Genomic DNA, 18,970 nt, shown 5'->3' with positions numbered 1-18,970 from the left:
AAGAGCCTAAAGGTTTGCACCAATTGGAATCTCCTGTTTATTTTAGATGGGAGACCTATGTATAGTGCATTACAATAGTCAAATTTTGATGTTACCATAGCATTATCCAGGATGCACTCTGTAATTCATTGATGATGTGTTGGACTAGTCTCAGCTGGGAGATGCAAGTGACAATCAGTGGTCTTTTAACTGTATTAATTACAGGCAGCATAAACAAAATCATTTTCCTGTTGTTTAGGTAAGAGACCTGTGTAGGGAGCACTATTGTTCTCGCAAACCTATTCTGACTGTAAGTGCAGAAACCGGAGTCATCTTCAGGCAACCAGAACTTAACTTACATAGAGAAGCCCAATGCTTAAGCTTGCTGGAAAGCCAGTTTTCCTACTCTGATATGTGCAGTTTAGAAAAGATGCTAAACACGTTTACTGAGGATCCTACTCCAGTCCATTCAATGGGATTTATTCCTAGGAAAGTGTTCTCAGGATTGCATGTTACTGGAGTATGTGCTTTCTCAGAAGCATTTCTTGGTATTACTCCATACAGGGTCAAGCGATAAGAAAGAGGTTGCCCGTTGAGAGATGAAACCTTTTATCTCATCATACTTTTACAGGTAACGACGTTCTTTTCTGTGGCACTACACGAAATGTATCAAGGATAAGAACCGCCACCCCGCCCCCAACTTCCAGACATTTCCCTTTTCGGTTTGTTTGGTTTTGGTCCAGAGTGAGAATAATTAAATGGTCCTCATTTAAACAGCCTCCGACCAAAAACCACGCCCCCCCCCCCGATACATTATGAGAACTTCACAATTCTAAGGCGGTCACCACCAGCGTGAAACGAAAGCACTGAAGGCGAACACAGGAGAAACGGCCACGCATGCTCGACTGCGATCCGCCCGCCCCTCTAGCACCAGCTTGCTGTTCAAGCGGAAAAAGGAAACTCTGGCGCATGCGCTCTTCGTCTTTTCCGGAAGCCATTTTGTGCGAGTTGGCGGGCCGGCGCGGAGAAGCTTCGTTTTCTTTCTTCCCTGCCGGCTTTGGGTTGTCGCCTCCCCGTTTTCCTCATCATGACTGACCGCTACACGATTCATAGCCAGCTGGAGCACCTGCAGTCCAAGTACATTGGGACGGGCCACGCGGACACCACCAAGTGGGAGTGGCTGGTGAACCAGCACCGGGACTCCTATTGCTCGTACATGGGTCACTTCGACCTCCTCAACTACTTCGCCATCGCCGAGGACGAGAGCAAGGCGCGGGTCCGCTTCAACCTCATGGAGAAGATGCTGCAGCCGTGCGGGCCTCCCGCCGACAAGCCCGACGAGTCCTAGGGCGGACATCGACCGCTTGGTTCTGCACTCCCCTAAGCGAGGAAGAGAAGCTGCGCCACTCACTGCGGAGTGGGTGGCCGACTGGACCTCCCCTGGCCAGGGGTGCCCTCCCTGGAACCATCGCATCGGGCTGGCTTGTCGAGCTCCAGGACTGACCTGCAGTTTTCTCTCCAACGTGGAAGAGAAGGACGCGGTTTGGGAGGTTCATCAACTTGCCGCCCGAGATAAAGTGTGACCGGCCGCTCCAGTGACTGGCAACTGCAGTGGACAGTTTCTCGGACTTTCTTAGGTGGATAAGAGTGCAGATGGATTTTTTTAAGGACTCTTGACCGTGGTTTTTCTTTCCACGTATCCTGTAACTTATGAGGGGGAGCTCTGGTGACATCCATGTAATAAATGTTTCACTGGGAGTTTTTTTAAATCCACTTGTGTGATACATTTAATCACAATAGCAAACGTGGTTAAAACCATCGTCAGGGGGAGCTGTGGTGAATGAAGGGCAAATAGGGAGAATGAATCACTTCAGAGTTCTGTAAGATTAAAGGTGACCGAAGATTAGACTCAAATAGTTGTAGGCAGAAATATATTGAGATGTGTTTGCTTCTACTCAGGATTATTCTTACATTTTTGAAATTTTTATCAAAATAACCATGCACAAGATGTTCTGTAATCTGCTGCTTTTTGCCATGAGCTTCAGGCAACAATTCATGCAAGTTACTGTTTACTCCTAGTTCCCTGAAATGTTTTTTTAAAATACCTAGACTGATAGTACATTTTTTAGAAAGTCATGTGCTATTAAATAGGGTAGGAGAGAAGTGATTGAACAACCAGAACGAATAGTATGGTGTGAATTGCTGTTCCATATTGAAAATGTATTCCTTTGTTGTTTATTTTAGAAATAAGAAAGTTACACGTTCAGTCACAACTTGATGAGTTCAGTGTGTAGCAATACTTGGATAATTTAATAGGGCTGGGGCTGCAGAGTGAAGGGGAGCATGGCAGCCTTGCACTGCAGCATAGTTATAACACTTCTATTAGATGTTTGTGAATTCATTGATGCATTTAGGGACTTTCCAAATGGTTAAAAAAAATCAGCTTCATTTGCTCCTTTCTTGCCCTGCTCAGAAATTTGAATATTTAGTGCATTCTTAGATGATTTACCTTATTTTCACTTTTCTACGGTTGTTGGAAAAGTGGTTCTTGTTTTTTTGTAAAAGTCTCATTCTTTTATATGACCTTGCTGTAGCAATCTGCCTAGCTTCAAATATTGGTAGTTGAATAACACATTTCCTCCTGTTCCTACAACAAGAAGCATATATTGGCAGAAAAATTCTCAAATCAGAAAATGGTGACAAGGACAGGTTTTGTTTGGTGTCATTTCCATAAATTTGTTGAGTGATCACTTGGGGAAAAAAATGTGAGTCCTAAGAATCATGATCTTTCTTTATTATCATGTAGTCTTGATCCATCATACAAGTTTCATGAGATGCTGAATGTCATTTGCCAAGCTCATCCCGTTACAGTACTGCAAAAAGTAAAGACTGCCATGCTGAGCCCTGGATGGTGTGCTGTCCTATTTTCTGCCCTGTGCTGGAACTCTGAAAGCAGTAGAGTACTTATTTACTTGAGTTTTGAAATAAAGCCTATTCACTATGTTCCAGTGTAGAGTACAGTTCAGACAGGTGCTGTTTTTTCTTTGCTGTAACATTTATCTAGCATTAGTTGGTGAATATAGAAATATATATTTCTATATTACAGACATTGTTTTTTGCATTGAGCAAGGAGCCAACTAGATGCCCTATGGGCCCTCTTTCACTAAGGATCAGATATGTTGCAGATGAGTATCATTAGAAACCTTCCTACAGGTGTATGTAGTAATCACATCTTAGATAACAGACTGAAAAGTATTACCATGTGGTCACTGCAACTGGACTTAACAGTGATAATACATACAAGAGAGGAAAAGGCTGATAACTAAATGATAAAGGCTGCAAAGGTAGCACAACACTTTAGCATGAAACAATTCAGAGATGAGTTTGCACATGGTGGAGAGTGTGAAGAAGAAGGGTATGAAAGAGTTACTGAGGGCAATAGGTTCCAACAGTTAAGTGTTAGACTGCATCACTATACAGAAGGAGCCAGTATTGAGCTGATTAAGTCACTCTGAAAAGCATTCAGAAAACTCGTGTAAGATGAGTTTTATATCTGGAAACCCCACATTTTGTCCATGTAATTTTCTGTAATTTCCCCTATCACTGTTGCTTGATCCAGATGTTATGCAAGAATTTATAAAGGGGCTAGAGGGTTGCTTAGATGTGGGCACATAGTGTTCTGTTAACACTGACCTATGCAGTCATGGAGTGAATTTGGCATTTTTCTGTATATGTCTTTACAACTGTTATTTCTTAGAGCAGAATGGAGGAGTAACTTAGTAATAATTCCAGCAAGGTAGCCTTGTTAAGATGCTCTAGATTTCTGATACCTTAAAGTCTAACACATTTTTATTCTAGCATAAACTTTGATAGACTAGCATTCAGTTTGTCTGATGTAATCTGATGTGTTGCATTTGATAATGGGTGTCTGGTCTATGACAGCTTATGCTTGCTTAATAGGGTATCCCAAGACTCCTGTTAAGTTTGTCAACTGAATTTGATAGCCCTTTGGGGCCTTTGAAATCTAATGTTCTGAATTATCAGGCTATTCTGTTTACACAGAATATTAGTAATTTATTTCTGAATTAATGGATATTAAACTTTAAGCAAACAATCCAGTACAGATTGTGTGTGTGAAACCTATCAACAAAACATGGCTTAAGAATGTTTAGTAGGAATATATAGAGCTACACGATGAAATATTTCTTACCCAGGTTCTTTCCCGTAAGGAATAGGTACTTTTTTCTGTGCTGGTCCAGCAGAAGGTTCTACAGCATATCCTAAAAAATAATCAGAAACACTATTGTGAACACATCTGCAAAAATACGTTATAGGCATTGTCCTGGAAAAGTCACACATTCAGTATTTGTGCAGGTGTTTCAATGTTTATAGCATTTCACATAAGTTATTACTGTTAGCCTTACAATAAAGTAGGCCAAGAATGAGCGTAGCTTGCTTTAAGGCTACCTAGTGAGCTTGCCTCTGAAATGAGATTTGAACTGGATGTTTCTCAGATCAAAGTTTATTCTCTAGCTCCCAGTTGATTTTAGTGTCAGATCTAACTGCTTAATTCTTTTCCATTGAATTTACTGGAATTTAAAAATGTTTGACTAGCGGAACCCTTTGTAGTGTTATTTTCTGAACTTTGTTTAATCAAAAGAAGGGTCTCTCTTAAAATTGGCATGGCCCTATTTTAAAATATTGGGCGCAGTAAGCAGCAGAAGAATTTGGGGAGTACCCATTTTACCAGGTCCTTGATTTGGGGATTATTTAATTAAAAAATATGTGCTCTTGCCTTTTAGTCCTTAGATGGCCTTTCAACTCAGTTTACAGAAATAACTTAAAATTATTTAAAAACTGAACAATTCAAAACAGTATGAAACCATCATAAAAGCTAAAAGAAGCAACACAGTATAGTAATATAGTGCTGGCTATATTACTAGCAGTTATAATGGCCAACTCATGCAACAGATAACGGTTGATGCAAGAATGTTCAGGAAGAAGTAGTAGTTAACTAGTGTTTCTTCCAGCTCTGAAATGCACAGTTGAACTGGGATGAATTTCTTTCTATGTAGTTTTTAAACATTATTTTGAGATGTTTGGGTTCTGACCTGTTTCAGGTTGTCTTGGACTGGTGCCTTCTTGTGGCCTGTTCTGGAGCAGAGTTCCCACAGCACATGTTAAAGTTGGTTCTTTTTTTGAAGCAGCTTGTTTCCCCTGAAGAAAATAGAATAGAGACACAAAAGAGTTCTAAAGGTACACAACCATTTCCCTTAGCAAACAGGCAACCAAAGTGAGCTTTGGTGTTGGCATTGCTACTGGGTGTGGGATAAAACTCGGCATGGCATCCTCCCAAACATTTGCTCCCAGGTTGGCACAACCACCTGCCAAACCCAAGGCAAACCTCTGAGGCCCTAGCAGTGTTGCCGAGGTTGTTTTTTTCCATGGAGCAATTGATCCCATACAACCCTCTTCTCCATCTCCTTTGTTTGCCAGTACACCAAAATCTTCATTGGTAGATGCTGGGTTTTGTTTGTACTTGAGTTAAAAGGTGGCCTGTCCCTGCTCTATATTTTATTGCACTTCTGTCCAAGCAACTCATAAAGAGTAGACTTCTGATTTACTGTCAAAACAGCAGCATGAGGTAAGTGAATACTTCAGGGTCACCCAGTTAAAGTTTTGTTGAACAGCAGTTTGAACCCTTCAGGTATAACCTTATCATACTGGTTTTCAGATCATTTGGCTCAAGTCCTAGGTAGGTGTGTTTTTGCTCCCTTTAAGAGTCCTGTGTTATGCTGACTTCCTTAGTGTTCCATTAGATTTTTGCTGCCACCAAAGGTTCTTGCCTTAGTTTTCTCAGTTTAATCTGTAATACCATGAAGCTTATTTATATTTGGTAGGATGACAGAATGGTCAGCTCAGGAGGGTGGCTGTGAGATATAAAAAAGGATCCTTTATTCTACATAAAATGAATGTTAAACAGAGTTTATTTAGGCGTACATATGTGTAATGGTTCTATGGTAGTTCCAAAAGTGCAATGGTTTCTATAAGACTACTAGTTTTCTGGTTGCAAGATAGGGCCGGGTTTACCTTATATATTCTAAACAGACATAGTCACAAAGACTTAATTCCCTCAGACACCACTTAGGCTAATTCTGTGCACAAGAAAGAACACACAGACTTCTTTCCTCAGCTTCCAGCATCTTCACAACTTCTGTCACCTCCGTCTCAACAGCTATCTTTTAGAACCACTTTCTAAAATGACACTCTGCCCCATAGGAATCAGACACCATCCAATCAAAACACACTTCCATTAGGTGAGTACAAATACAAATTAAATTTTTAATCAAAAAACTAAGTATCAATTTTCCCCACCCTTTCCCTCCCCCCTTTTTCTCAGACTTCCAACAGCTTTACAACCCATATCTTATTCTATAACTTACTTATCTATTATCTCTATATATTATTATCTCCTATTTCCTTAATAGGCTAATTGATATCCATTAAAATCAAATCTATCAAATCTATTCAAAACTTAACAATAATTAAAACTTCATTTTAAATGGTAAAGATCCCTATCTCTAATAATTCCCCCAATTAGTAACTTTCAAATTGCCATAGTTTCCCCTTCACGTCCCACTTTTTCTCCAAATACTCCTTCAATCTCCCCCAGTCATTAAAAAATTCTTCAGAATTCTGGTCTCTCAGCCTTCTTGTCATTTTGTCCTTTTCTGCCATGTACAGCAACTTTTGTATCCACTCTCCAATAGGTGGTATTTCTAAAATGACACTCTGCCTCATAGGAATCAGACACCATCCAATCAAAACACACTTCCCTTACCTGTCCAGCCCCTGTCTTCCCATAAAGGCCTGCTTTTTAAACTACATGTACATTCAGAACCCTGCATTAATTAGAAATGAAACAAAAATATTTATGTGGCAAAACATTACAGTACATTCTACTGAAACTGCTCTCTCAGCATTGCTGCTGGTCCAGGGGAGTGGGAGCCAGCCAACTCAGATACAGACCACTGCAGTCTACGTTTGCACAGATGTCAGAGCTCAAATTCACTCCAACTGTGTAATTCAGTTTCTTAGACTTGGCACCTGGAAAATGTATTGTGTCTGGTCAAAGCCCTGTCCATCTTCCCTGAAAAGTGTTCTTTGTGCCAGTTCTGGAATGGATCCCAGAGTTTTATTCTGATAATAATGATGCTTTCCCTTGGCCCAAGGAGCTTTCTCCTGGAGCTCTTGTCTCTGACTTATCTTGTTCATTCTATTTTATAACTCTTTGTAGACAGAAGACAACCTTTGGAAACAGCTTGTGTTCTGCATATAATTGAAGCACCCTGAAGAATAGATATTACATGCTTCATTGATTTGAGTTAAAAATTCTATACAAAAGGAGGTTTAAAGCAAAAGATAGCAGATAGGGTTTAGAATTAATCTGAGGGAATGAAATGGCATAAAATAATGGGAAAGAAAGGACTTTATGATCAATGTGTATTTTCTGGGAAATATATAATATACCTTTTTAAATTTGAATATACCTATGAATAAAAGTGAAATACCATCATATGTAAGGTTCCTGGAAGAAGGATGGTATAAAAATGAAAAACAGTGTACTGCAATCAGATACAAAGACCATATTACTTACAGGGGCTTGTTTGGCTCCTTTCTGGCCTGGAGCAAAGGCACGTCTGGCTGCTTGTTCTTTGCAGAAATTGATGTGCCTTTCTGCAGCAGCCTCATTAAACCTTCTCATGCAGTAAGGGCACTGAATATAATCTGGATGTAACAAGGGAACAGGGGTTATCAAACAATTTACTTGATACTTAGGAGATTATATCAGTGGTGTTGTAAACCAGCATATCTATTATGTTTAGTACAGTATAGTCATTTGTTACAGGCAGCACAGACAAATACTTGGGGAAAACCTGAAAACATAAATGCACAAAAATTCACCAAGGAATCAAGTTAACCAATGCAGTTCTATTTATTTGTTAATTATAGCCCATCTTCCTTATGATTCAAGGTGAATTACACAATGTAAGCCAATACGATCAATGGCTGGGACATTCAATATACAATACAGTAAGGATTGCAGAAATTTGAAAACAAGGAGAAATCCAACACAAAGCTAAAAACAAGTCTACAGTCCCTATCCCTTTACCAGTGCATCTCTCTGAACCATTTCCTTACAGCACAGTCCTATTACATGTGTAATTCAGCTTTGCACTGTTGGCAGATACCCCTGAGAGTTGGAGCTTTCCTGATCTCTTCAGGCAGGCCATTCCCTAAGGCAAGGGCCACCACAGAGGATGCATTTATGTTCAGCTGTTGATGGTTCGCTCCATTGAGTCTAGTCTCGATGTTACTATGGCATGGATCCAGGCAGGCAGAGTGGTTGTATCAAAGTAGGCGGTCATCTCATGCTAAACTGAGTTTTGATAACACATTTTTGAAGCTGCATTAAATTGCTTCTCTAGTAGAAATGATGGATCTAGTATAACCTCTAGGCTCTTAATAAAGTCTGCAAGGGTCAACTGAACTGTATTGAAAGTGGGGAGCACAATATCCACCTTCCCAACCAGCATCACTTACATCTTGTCTGGGTTCACTTTCATTTTGTTCACTTTCAACTATTTGACGGCTGTCAAGAAGTAGCTTAAGGCTTCTACTGCATCACCAGGGTATTTGGATAATGAGATACAGAGCTGTCATCCACATATAGATAACATCCAATTCCAAAGCTACAAATGATTTCTTCTAGAAACTGTGCATAGAGATTGAATAGCTTGGGGGATTGTGTGCCCTGTGTGACCTCAGAAGATAGTTCCCACACTGAAGATAGTTGAGTGTTCCATGAACCGGTTCACGGCTGTATGGAAGACAAAGTTTCAGGCAGGTAGCCTTATTGACCTACAGTAGAACAGCAGGATTTGAGTCTAGAGACCAACAAGATTTTCAGTGTATAACCTTTGGAGAGAGTCAAAGCTCCTTTTTTCAGATGGAGGACAAAGTTCATTACATTTGAAATTACACATGCTAGTCATAGTGTTTCAATAATTAACTTTTTTCTCGTTGCAGATGAACTAACTGGAAATTGCAAGTCGTTGTAATGACATATGGTTGGGTGCTTTTTTGGGAGCCTCTGATATTTTCCTGAGGTTTCATTTAAGAAGCTGATCCCAACCCTCTGAACTGCTATTTAAATTCCATTGACTTAAAATACGTGGCTTTAAAAGATGAAAATACAGTGTGTTTGCTTTTTAACCGCATTTGTACTTAATCCTCATTTTTTTGGAAGTTGAGAGTTTAATGAGCAATTTGAGGATTGTAGTACTCCATGAATAATTGTGATAATGAAGTAGGGCCTGATCAAAAAATCAAGTGCTGCAGCTGGAAGAAAAATAATTTGCATAAATATGCCAGATTTGTGGAGGGATTTGAACCCAGGTCTACCCAGTCCTAGTCTGATGCTCTAACCATTATACCATCCTGGTATTGTCTATGGACAAATAAATTACCTGGATTAATGGTTGGAGGTGGGGGTGGAGGCAGGGGCCGTCCTTCTTTCATGGCTATAGAGGCAAGCTTGGCAGCCCTGATTGCAGTAATGAAGTTCTCGTGCTGTTGTCTCCAGTTAGATTTTTTCTCTTGGTTCTGAAAAGAAAACTTGTGAATCTACGTTAAATCTAGATTGTTTTATCAAAGACAGCAGTACCATGTTATTTTGGAAAAAATTAAGAGCTGTTAAATGTTATTAAACAAGAACCAAGAACACACATTTTTCTATCCTTCCAGGGAAGCAGAAAAATAAATCCTCTTCCTCCTATTGTTTCCAAATCAAGACAGTAAATGCAGAAAACAGAATATCATTTTTAAACTAAAAAATTTACTTCCATTTTTGTTCTACCTTCTTAAGTAGACAATTCCTGAGGCTCTTCCCCCAAATTCTTCATGAAATGAAGAATCTCCCATGGCCAGCAACTCCCAAAATGTGTATGTACATCACTGTCATTTCTTCTGTGTCAATATTTTGCATGGACATGTACTGAAGAAAGAAATGCTAGAGTTCATGTCCACAAAACCTGCTGTTTTCTTAGAAGGGTAAAATTGAAGGAAGATGATAGGATTCAGTAATGGGTATAGTCATGATAAAGGAAAAGGGAAAACAGGAAAATTTGAGTCTCTTGTATTTCGTGATGTGATTTCTGGACAAATATCATTTGAGAAAGGGACTTAGAAGAGGACGAAAGAAGCTGGCCTGACAGGGTGGTTGTGGTACACATATCACTTGAAGCAGAGGGAGCAGCCTGGTGGTGGAGGTGAAAGTATGCGGATATTGGCCAGTATGCCGTACCAGTAAGAAAGTGGTTGAAGTTATATTCCTATCTTCCACTTCAAGCCCCCTGAGAGAGACAATATTAGTATTCGTTACTTTCACCCCTGCATGGTAGATGGCACTAAAACATGCAGAGGAAATGTTCTTCTAGGGTCACAGCAGCCTTAATCTAATAGTTCATTGAAAGCTGATGTTGGTCATTACTAGAATAGATACAGATAAAGGCACTGATACTGCTTTCTGGCAAAACACCTGTATGTCTGACAGTGGCAACAAGTTTAATGAAAATGATACTGTAAGTACCAGTGAGGACATCATGTGGCCTGTTCCCTTTCAAAAGCAAGAGTAAGAGAAAGGAATAGAACAAGCTGACTGTAAATTAGGTTATATGGGGCAGAGTGAGGAAAAGGCTAGAATAAGAAGAGATTATCTGATCTGGAGAAACAAGCAGCTAACCTGTACAGGCTAGTAGCTAAAATTTGCTGCAGAAAATGAAGTCAGTTAAATGGAGCAGGGCAAACTTGTTGCTGTAGTTTTAGAGGAAAAAGCTACTATGTTTGCCATTGTCTTACTAAAGATGAGTAGATGGGCATAGCAGGCAATGCCCAGTACTCTTAGTGAGACACCTTATACAAAGCCTGCAAATCTGGCAGTCTCTAAAATTAAGAGCATCCACCATACATACATGGTGGACCACCAAAAGTTAAAGAATTTCTTTTGTAACTTCCAACCTGGGACTGCAAAAGTGTGTGTGTGTACGAGAGAGAGAGAGAGAGAGAGAGAGAGAGAGAGAGAGAGAGAGAGAGAGAGAGAGAGAGATGGTTATGAACAACTTGAAAGGTTGCACACCACAAAATTGACACATTCATTGTCACTCAGGTCACAGTGAACAAGTACACAGTAAAATCCAAATGATTTTGTAAAATGTGCCCAGGATAACTATCCCTGAAAGGCCAACTCTCCAACAATACAATCAGTCAGTGCAGAGATTTTGGAGATCAAGGTAGTGGTGATGAAGAAACTATTACATATAGTGTCTCATCAGGCAAAGGTGTGCATTGGCATAAAGGGGAAACAGAGTCCAAGGGGATTGGCTAGCTACAGCTGTGTTATAGTAACCTTTATGAACCTTTTGTTTCTAAATATACATTTCAACATTTTCCTTCTCCAAAACCATGTGTATCCTGTAATATCAGAAGTCTGGGATGTTTGTTAGAATTCATTTGCAGTGCTCAACAGAACCCAATTGTCTATTTGATCAGGTACTTAATTTGAAAATACCTTTGGTGGTGGCTTCCTCTTTACAGTTAGAATTTCAGTTCCTTGTAGTCTCTGTTTTAAGGAATTGAACGGCTTGCGCTTTTTGTTGAACACTTTTCTGCATATTGGCTGATGTCTCAACTAGGACATAAAACAGACAAAGTCATATGGCAAAGCTGCATGAGCTTGTGTTGCTATACTGAGTTTTAAATTGAAGGTGCTAAAAAAAGGGAAGATGGTTTTGATTTCCTGTGTTTATGTTCTATCTGTCACATGCAGGGATCAAGTTTTGGTATTCTGCCTAGTCTACTATTCTGTGTAGCAAGAGTAGAGTAAGCTTATAGGGTCTGGTAAAGAGAACCGCTAAGAAATGGACAAAGTGGTAGTAGCTTCTAGTCGTAGCTTCAAGCCCTTCAAGAGAGATGGTGCTAGTAAGAAATCTAATCCTGTTACTAAAGTGAGGCATAAAAGAGAGAGATCCGCAGTGTGCTTCTTCTCTCATTTTGTTCTGGTTTCTACCTGGTGCCTATATTAATTATGCATGGCTTGATGGGAATTAATCCAAGGTAAGAAATGCTTTGAAATGATCTGAAGTGTTTTTAGAACATGTATGTTTGAACCCCCTTTAGTAATTCAATTTTACCCAATCAGTGAAGAAAGGTTGATTATTATTTGCATTTATATTCAGCCTTTTTCAATTCTGGAACTTGCAGTAACATGCATAAGGTTCCCGAATGGCCTCCCAGGCAGGCACAGAACAAACCTAATGTTTTTAACCGGTAACCCTTGAGTCACAGCTGTTGTCTAGGTGATTTTGGTTGCATGCTTTCTTTAAAAGGATTTAATGCTGATTCGTAAACAAGAATCCAGCTATTTCTCATGGTTTGTGCTGTTTTGGGGCATACAATTGAACCTATCAACTTGCTGGTAGTGGCTGTTGAGAAACAGTGCTTGCTAATAACAAATTAAGTTAAACAATTTTGGACTAGAAATGTTATTCTCATGTAAATGCATGCAGATGTTTAAAGGCCTTTTTTAAAAGTTCATCTAGCCAACATGGAAGACACCATAGCCACTTGAGAGATGCAGCTAATTGACCCAAATTGCATCCATCTAGAAAATGAGAAACATATAGTCACAGTCATACTTAATGAAGAATATACTATATTAATACAGAATCATGTAGCTATCATACATACTTATGAATCAAAGCTTCCTAGTCTTCATGGTTGCAAAGAAAATTGTAACGGGTGTTTTCTAGAAAGGAGGTGTGTGTTTGTCTTCCAGGCAATGAAATTCTTTACCTCATAGTGAAAAGCAAGATAGATATTCTCGTAAAGCATTTCTGTGTGAAGGCAGGTGATTTTTTGCTGCAGTATTTTGGAGGGGGGGCAAGAAGAAGGAAGGTGGAAAGGTTGTGCTATATGGATGGAAGCCCCTTTCAGCCAAAGAAATCTCTGGTGGATCAAAGCAGAAGTATTCTGATGACCATCAACTGTTTGCCTGTTGGTAATTCTCCATAGTCACTTCACAAAGAATTCTGCAGTATATGAAACTCATGCTTTAAAGCTAAGTGCTGTTTCATTCATGCATGTTTGTCATTTGATAACTCCTACATCAAGTAATGAAATGCATAAGAGAATGAGCCATCATAGATCATACACTAAAAGTAGATTTCTTGAAATAATGCTTTTGAATGGAGTTCAGTCACAGGAGTGCTGATAATTAGATAATGACATACCTGTGTTAATAAGCCCTAAGGGTTGGAACATGGACTACTTTATATAATACCTTATCCCTTTAGCCTCAATGGAGCTAACAATGTAATAACAGGTTGCAATGACATAAGACAATGTATGCCCATTAGCAAACTAAAAAGTGCTGAAATTAAAAACATAATTAATATGATTTACCCTTCATCAAATGCCCTCTGAAATGTGTTTTATACACATTCCTAAATCTAGGAAGTACCTTTACTCACCTCCCCCCCACTCTGATAAGCTATCCTAGAGTGTAGCTATTAAGGGGAAATTCTATGGCCTAGCAGTCTGAAGAATGGGGCTGGCACATGAGAGTATACTGGGAGACATGGCTCAATAGGTATGAGGGAGCCTAGACAGTAAAAGGCTTGAAAGGTGATAACTAGCCCTTTGAATTGACCCAGAAGCAAATAGGTACCCTGTGTAAGTGATGCAGCTCTGGAGTTATGTTGTGAGCAATTAACAGCAGACAGGAGACTCTACCACATTTTTTACTGATTGAAGCTGCTGAGATACTGTTACAGGTAACCTCACACAGAGTATGTTACAGTAGCATAGATCAGTGTAGCTAGGTCTTTGGAGGCTAAGTAAACAGCCTGCTTATCAACAAGGTGTGATTGAAAAAAGGTGCTCCAAGCATTGTTTATCAGTAAACAATGTTGGGTCCATGAGACCGCCCCCCCGAAACACTTTTTATGTAACTGATTTTTATACTGTCAGCTTCTTGCTCAGTAGACTTTCAATATTTATATAGTGCTAACATTTAATCTATACTCTTAATTTCCTTTATTTATAAGCATGCAGCAGGAAATGTTACCAGCGCATCTTGTACAAAATGTCTTCCACAGGTGTCACAAGGAACCAAATTCTGGCTGCTACAATCTGTGTGAAATTAAGAATACTAATTATAACTCCTTTGATATTTCCAGCTTCCCAAATAATTATAGTGCCACAATGCCATTTACAGTCTAATAAGTATGTTCACTTAAAACTAACACACATTAAATCAAAAAGCTTTACTCTCAGCTAATGTGCACTGGATTGTACAGCACAGACATATGGTGTGTGCAAGTAAAATTCAAGGTGATATTGGTATTCCAAACTAATTTTCCTTTATTTCATCAGCTTAAACTAGTCAGTTTTTCTACAGAATTTAAGATATTTTGGCTCTCAGCATTTCAATGCCAAATTTTACTGATATACAAATGACTAAAGATGCTGCTTTATTGCCGAGTCTCTTCTTTCATTGAGTTGTCCTCAGAATCTTCAGAGGACAAGGACTTAGATTGTCCGAATCCCACAGATCACTGCTAAGCTGAGTTTGGAAAGGGAAGGTCATTCTGCTAGTGATAGCTTGCTGACTGTTCTGATGTTCCTCTGCCTCTTAATTAGCTTCTAAGTAGAGTTCTCCATACCAAATCTGTGCACAAGGCATTTGAGAAAAGTCCTAACTAAAATTCTTAGTAGATAGAGGTAAGTAGAGCAAGGACAGTGTTCTCTCTTTGGCTGCTTCCACACATGTTGGATAATGCACTTTCAATGCTCTTTAGTGATCATTTGGAACTGGGTTTTCGTGTGTGAAACACAAAATCCACTTCTAAAGGATAACTAAAGTGCATTGAAAGTGCATTATTCAGCGTGTGTGGAAACAGCCTTTGTATCCTCTTTCCTTATCTATTTCAAGAACATATTTCAGAAGCACAACAGATTACTTGACAGAGAGCTAAAACTGCAATATTGCAAATCGTTTTTCGTTTAACAGGTATTTTTATATAAAGCACAGGGATGTAAAAAAGTTTTTAATGAGCATGTAGAACAGTGATATGTTTGTATATGTAACTGCAAAATAGGCTAACTTAAAGGAATAAATACACTAATGTTCTCAAGGGAATGGCTGAAAACAGCCACTTTGTAACATCATCATTGTAGTAAAGAATATATGCCAAGATTTTTGGGGAGATGGAGCACCTTGCCTATGATGAAAGGCTGGAGACTCTGGGACTTTTCAGTCTAAAAAAAATATGGCTACGGGGAGATATAAGATGTTTAGAGAAGTATGCATAGGATGGAGCAAGTGGGTAGATGGAACTTTTCCCCCATCTCCCACAATAGTAGTATTTGAGGGCACTCAATGAAGCTGTTGGAAAATAGCTTTTGGACAAAAGAAAATGCTTTTTTATTTAACAAATAATTAAACTGTGGAATTAGCTATCACAAGCATAGCTAGCTTTGAAAAAGGAGTGAGATTGATGGAGAGGTCCATCAATGGCCACGAACCATAACTGAAGGAAGCCTCCATCTACATAGACAATAAACCTCTGAATACTGGTGCTGGGGGTAGCAGCAGGGGAAGTCTCGGCTTCTATGCCGTTTATTTGGCCCTCCACAACCACTGGCTGCCTGCTATGTGAAATAGTAAGCTGGACTAGATGGGCCACTGGTGTGATCGAGGAGTGGATCATTGGAAGGTGACGCCTTTACAATGGGCCAGACAAGTATGACATGACCAATAATTACATCTATTGAAACATTTTATACCTGCAAGTAAGCAGCTGTTGGAATATTGTATGAAGATTTATATTTCAAGCAGTAGGGTATCTTTCTAGCCTTCATATTAAATATATATACACATAGCTGAGACATGCTTATGACAATGCACATCCTTTCAAGTTTAAGTGTCAGTTTATAACTTAGTTTTATCCCACCGTGCCACCAAAGAGCTCAAAACTGTTTCCCTTCGTTATTTTATCCTCACAACCATCCCATGAAGTAGGTGAGGCTAAGACAAGGCAAATGGCTCAGTCAGCCAGCAGGCTATGACTTGGGCACTTGAAGCAAGGACTCTCCAGGAGTTGCCGGCTCACAAATATGGGTATGATTTTCAGGTAACAGGTACAATAATAGTAAAGGCAGTAAGAAGGATCTTTTGTGGCAAAATGCACTGATGAAATTATGGGAAGTCCCTAATTATTATGCTATCATCTCTATGTGCAAGTTTTGGAGTAAGGCATTGCCTCAAGTATTGCACACTAGAGCTCTCCCAAGTAGCCTGATGGCTGGGGGCTCATTGGTAATATAAGGCAGCAATGTGTAAGCTTGACCAAAATTAAACATAAAACAGGAATGACAAATATTTTTTAAAAAATATTGCAGAGCAACTTAGAAAGCATTGACTAAGGAATACATGCTGCTGCACATTAGCTGGATTTATATGGCCACAGTCCAAGAAAGACCTGATGCTGATATGTTTCTGAACTAAGTATGGGTAAATGATCAAAAGCAGCTAGGGGCCTGCTTGTTTTCAAAATTAACCCCAGTGTAGCATGTGTGTACAGGTACTGACACTAACCCTGATTATGTCCACAGCAGAAATGATTAACATGGTTAAAAGCAAATTTGCAAACTCTGATTTGAAATCAAACCACCTCTACCTTTAGCAACACTGCAGAGATAACACAACAGTGGAGTTTGCCCCCCAAAGGCTTTTTGTGTATAAAGAAGGTGAAAAAGGAACAGCAGTTCAAACATGCAAGGTATTTCTAGTCCTGTCATTATGAAGCCAACCTGCAGAAAGAGACTGCTTTAGGGTGGCATGTCTTTTCTGGCCACCATGAAATCTGGGCCAGGACCCTGTAAGAGAAGAAAAATATTACAAGGTTGATGTGTTCAAAAAGGTACTTATTTCCATGTGCAGATGTTCTGAAATGATACCAGAGGAATCACAGTGTAAACAATGAAAAAATCGAAAGAACCTCTGTGAAAAACACCACGTCCCAAATAAAGACAAAGTGTTGTGCACAATATTATCATTTGTAATAATTCTTAATAATCTGTCTCGTCAATACAAAAGTACAAAAGTTTCAGTTTAGTATCATAATAACCCAAATAAGGGAAAAGTCCACACAATTCTGTATACTTGGTGAAAACTTATGAGTAGAATAAATCACAAGTCTGCACGGTGTTCAAAGTGCAGGTGAGACGGGGCTTCCAGTTACATTCCAATGTTTTGGCATTTCCGTCCCTTCCTCAGTGAACAGGACTGGCAGAACATCAAAACTGGAAGCCCTGTCTCACCTGAGCTTTGGACACTGTGTGGACTCATTTATTCTACTCATAAGTTTTTACCAATTATCATACAGGATGTTCTGAAATGGGCATCTACTACTATTATACATGCAGCCTGCTCAAGCCATTTATGGTTTCAAGGTGTAAATCTTGCAATTATCAACCAGTCCATACAATCTTGACTCAAATGTAGTCAGACTATGCCAGAATCGTTCAGTGAAATTGATAAAAATCAGCTGCAAATCAAACCAACAAAGACAATTCAAATACTGCATACCTATGTTACTTGCTCGATTTCCAGGAGCCTGACTCATTTCAAAGGGCAGCAGTTTTTAAATTCCTTCTGTACTATTCTTTCAGGGAGACAGGAGCTCTAGCTATTTTACTTTAACTTGTCCAATCTCTTCAGATGCAAAAGTCCACCTTAAACTTCATTGGCTAACAGATTATTGTGACACACACACAGTCCCTCCATCATCTAGTGATGTATATGAAAACATTCACAGAAGTTAAAAACTGAACTCTTTTCTTCTTCTGGATGGCTAGTAGTGAGTTTTTTTCTAATCATACAACATTTTCTTTTGAATAAAGAAGCTAAAATACAATTATTTAGCTATTTCTAGAGCAAATAAAATCACAAAAACATTGAACACATCAGCAAGTTAGAGGAACCAGACAAGCTAGAAGTTACCAGCTTGGTTGTTGTGGGTTTTCCGGGCTGTATTTCCGTGGTCTTGGCATTGTAGTTCCTGACATTTCGCCAGCAGCTGTGGCTGGCATCTTCAGAGGTGTGGCACCAAAAGACAGAGATCTCTCAGTGTCACAGTGTGGAGAAGATGTTGGCAGGTCATTTGTATCTACTCAGGAGGGGTGTGGTTGAGCTGAGTCATCCTGTAAGAGTTTCCCAGGGTGTGGAATGCTAATGGCGGGAGGCTTCACTGTATCCTGAGGAGGTTCTTTTGCATATGGATTGGTGCTTGATGTGCTAATCTTCTCTGCAGGGCTATTGTCGGGGATAGAGTGTTTTGTTAGCCTGGTGTTTTTCAGAACTGGAAACCATGCTCTGTTCATTCTTAAGGTTTCTTCTTTCCTGTTGAAGTTTTGCTTATGCTTGTGAATTTCAATGGCTTCCCTGTGCAGTCTGACAAAGTAGTTGGAAGTGTTGTCCAGTATTTTGGTGTCCTGGAATAAGATACTGTGCCCTGTTTGAGTTAGGCTATGTTCAGCCACTGCTGATTTTTCAGGTTGTCCAAGTCTGCAGTGTCTTTCATGTTCTTTTATTCTTGTCTGGATGCTACGCTTTGTGGTCCCGATGTAAACTTGTCCACAGCTGCAGGGTATACGGTATACTCCTGCAGAGGTGAGGGGGTCTCTACTGTCTTTTGCTGATCGTAGCATCTGTTGTATTTTTTGGGTGGGTCTGAATACTGCTTGAAGGTTATGCTTTTTCATAAGCTTTCCCATCTGATCAGTAATTCCTTTGATATATGGCAAAAACACTTTTCCTGTAGGAGACTGTTTTTCCTTGGTTGTTTGGTTCATCCTGGGTTTGATTGCT

The 18,970-nt window shown here is 39.5% G+C and overlaps 2 protein-coding genes across 2 annotated transcripts; one reads left to right on the top strand and one right to left on the bottom strand.

The window, feature by feature from the left end:
- The first annotated feature begins 972 nt into the window (after nt 1-972).
- On the top strand, nt 973-2,886 carry SF3B5 (splicing factor 3b subunit 5). Its single transcript, XM_054974080.1, has one exon. The coding sequence runs from the start codon at nt 1,067-1,069 to the stop codon at nt 1,325-1,327; it is 261 nt and encodes an 86-aa protein (XP_054830055.1). The 5' UTR covers nt 973-1,066; the 3' UTR covers nt 1,328-2,886.
- Nucleotides 2,887-4,185: 1,299 nt separating this feature from the next.
- ZC2HC1B (zinc finger C2HC-type containing 1B) lies at nt 4,186-17,726 on the bottom strand. The gene is made up of 8 exons (XM_054971878.1): nt 17,690-17,726; nt 16,912-16,977; nt 14,165-14,229; nt 11,609-11,728; nt 9,510-9,645; nt 7,637-7,767; nt 5,091-5,196; nt 4,186-4,259 (listed from the first exon to the last, which is right to left on the bottom strand). The coding sequence occupies exons 1-8, from the start codon at nt 17,724-17,726 to the stop codon at nt 4,186-4,188; spliced, it is 735 nt and encodes a 244-aa protein (XP_054827853.1).
- Nucleotides 17,727-18,970: the final 1,244 nt, after the last annotated feature.

This window comes from Eublepharis macularius, chromosome 1, assembly GCF_028583425.1.
Source record: "Eublepharis macularius isolate TG4126 chromosome 1, MPM_Emac_v1.0, whole genome shotgun sequence".
Classification (NCBI taxonomy): Eukaryota; Metazoa; Chordata; class Lepidosauria; order Squamata; family Eublepharidae; genus Eublepharis; species Eublepharis macularius.
The sequence above is the reverse complement of the archived record's forward strand: the minus strand, read 5'-3'. Positions and strand labels throughout refer to the sequence as shown.

Coding starts and splice junctions, on each gene's coding strand:
- SF3B5 (XM_054974080.1), top strand. CDS start 1,067: ATGACTGACCGCTACACGATTCATAGCCAGCTGGAGCACCTGCAGTCC.
- ZC2HC1B (XM_054971878.1), bottom strand. CDS start 17,726: ATGAGTCAGGCTCCTGGAAATCGAGCAAGTAACATAG. Junction 14,230..16,911: donor AAAGCAGTCTCTTTCTGCAG/GTTGGCTTCATA, acceptor AATTTCACACAG/ATTGTAGCAGCCAGAATTTG. Junction 4,260..5,090: donor TCCAAGACAACCTGAAACAG/GTCAGAACCCAA, acceptor ATTATTTTTTAG/GATATGCTGTAGAACCTTCT.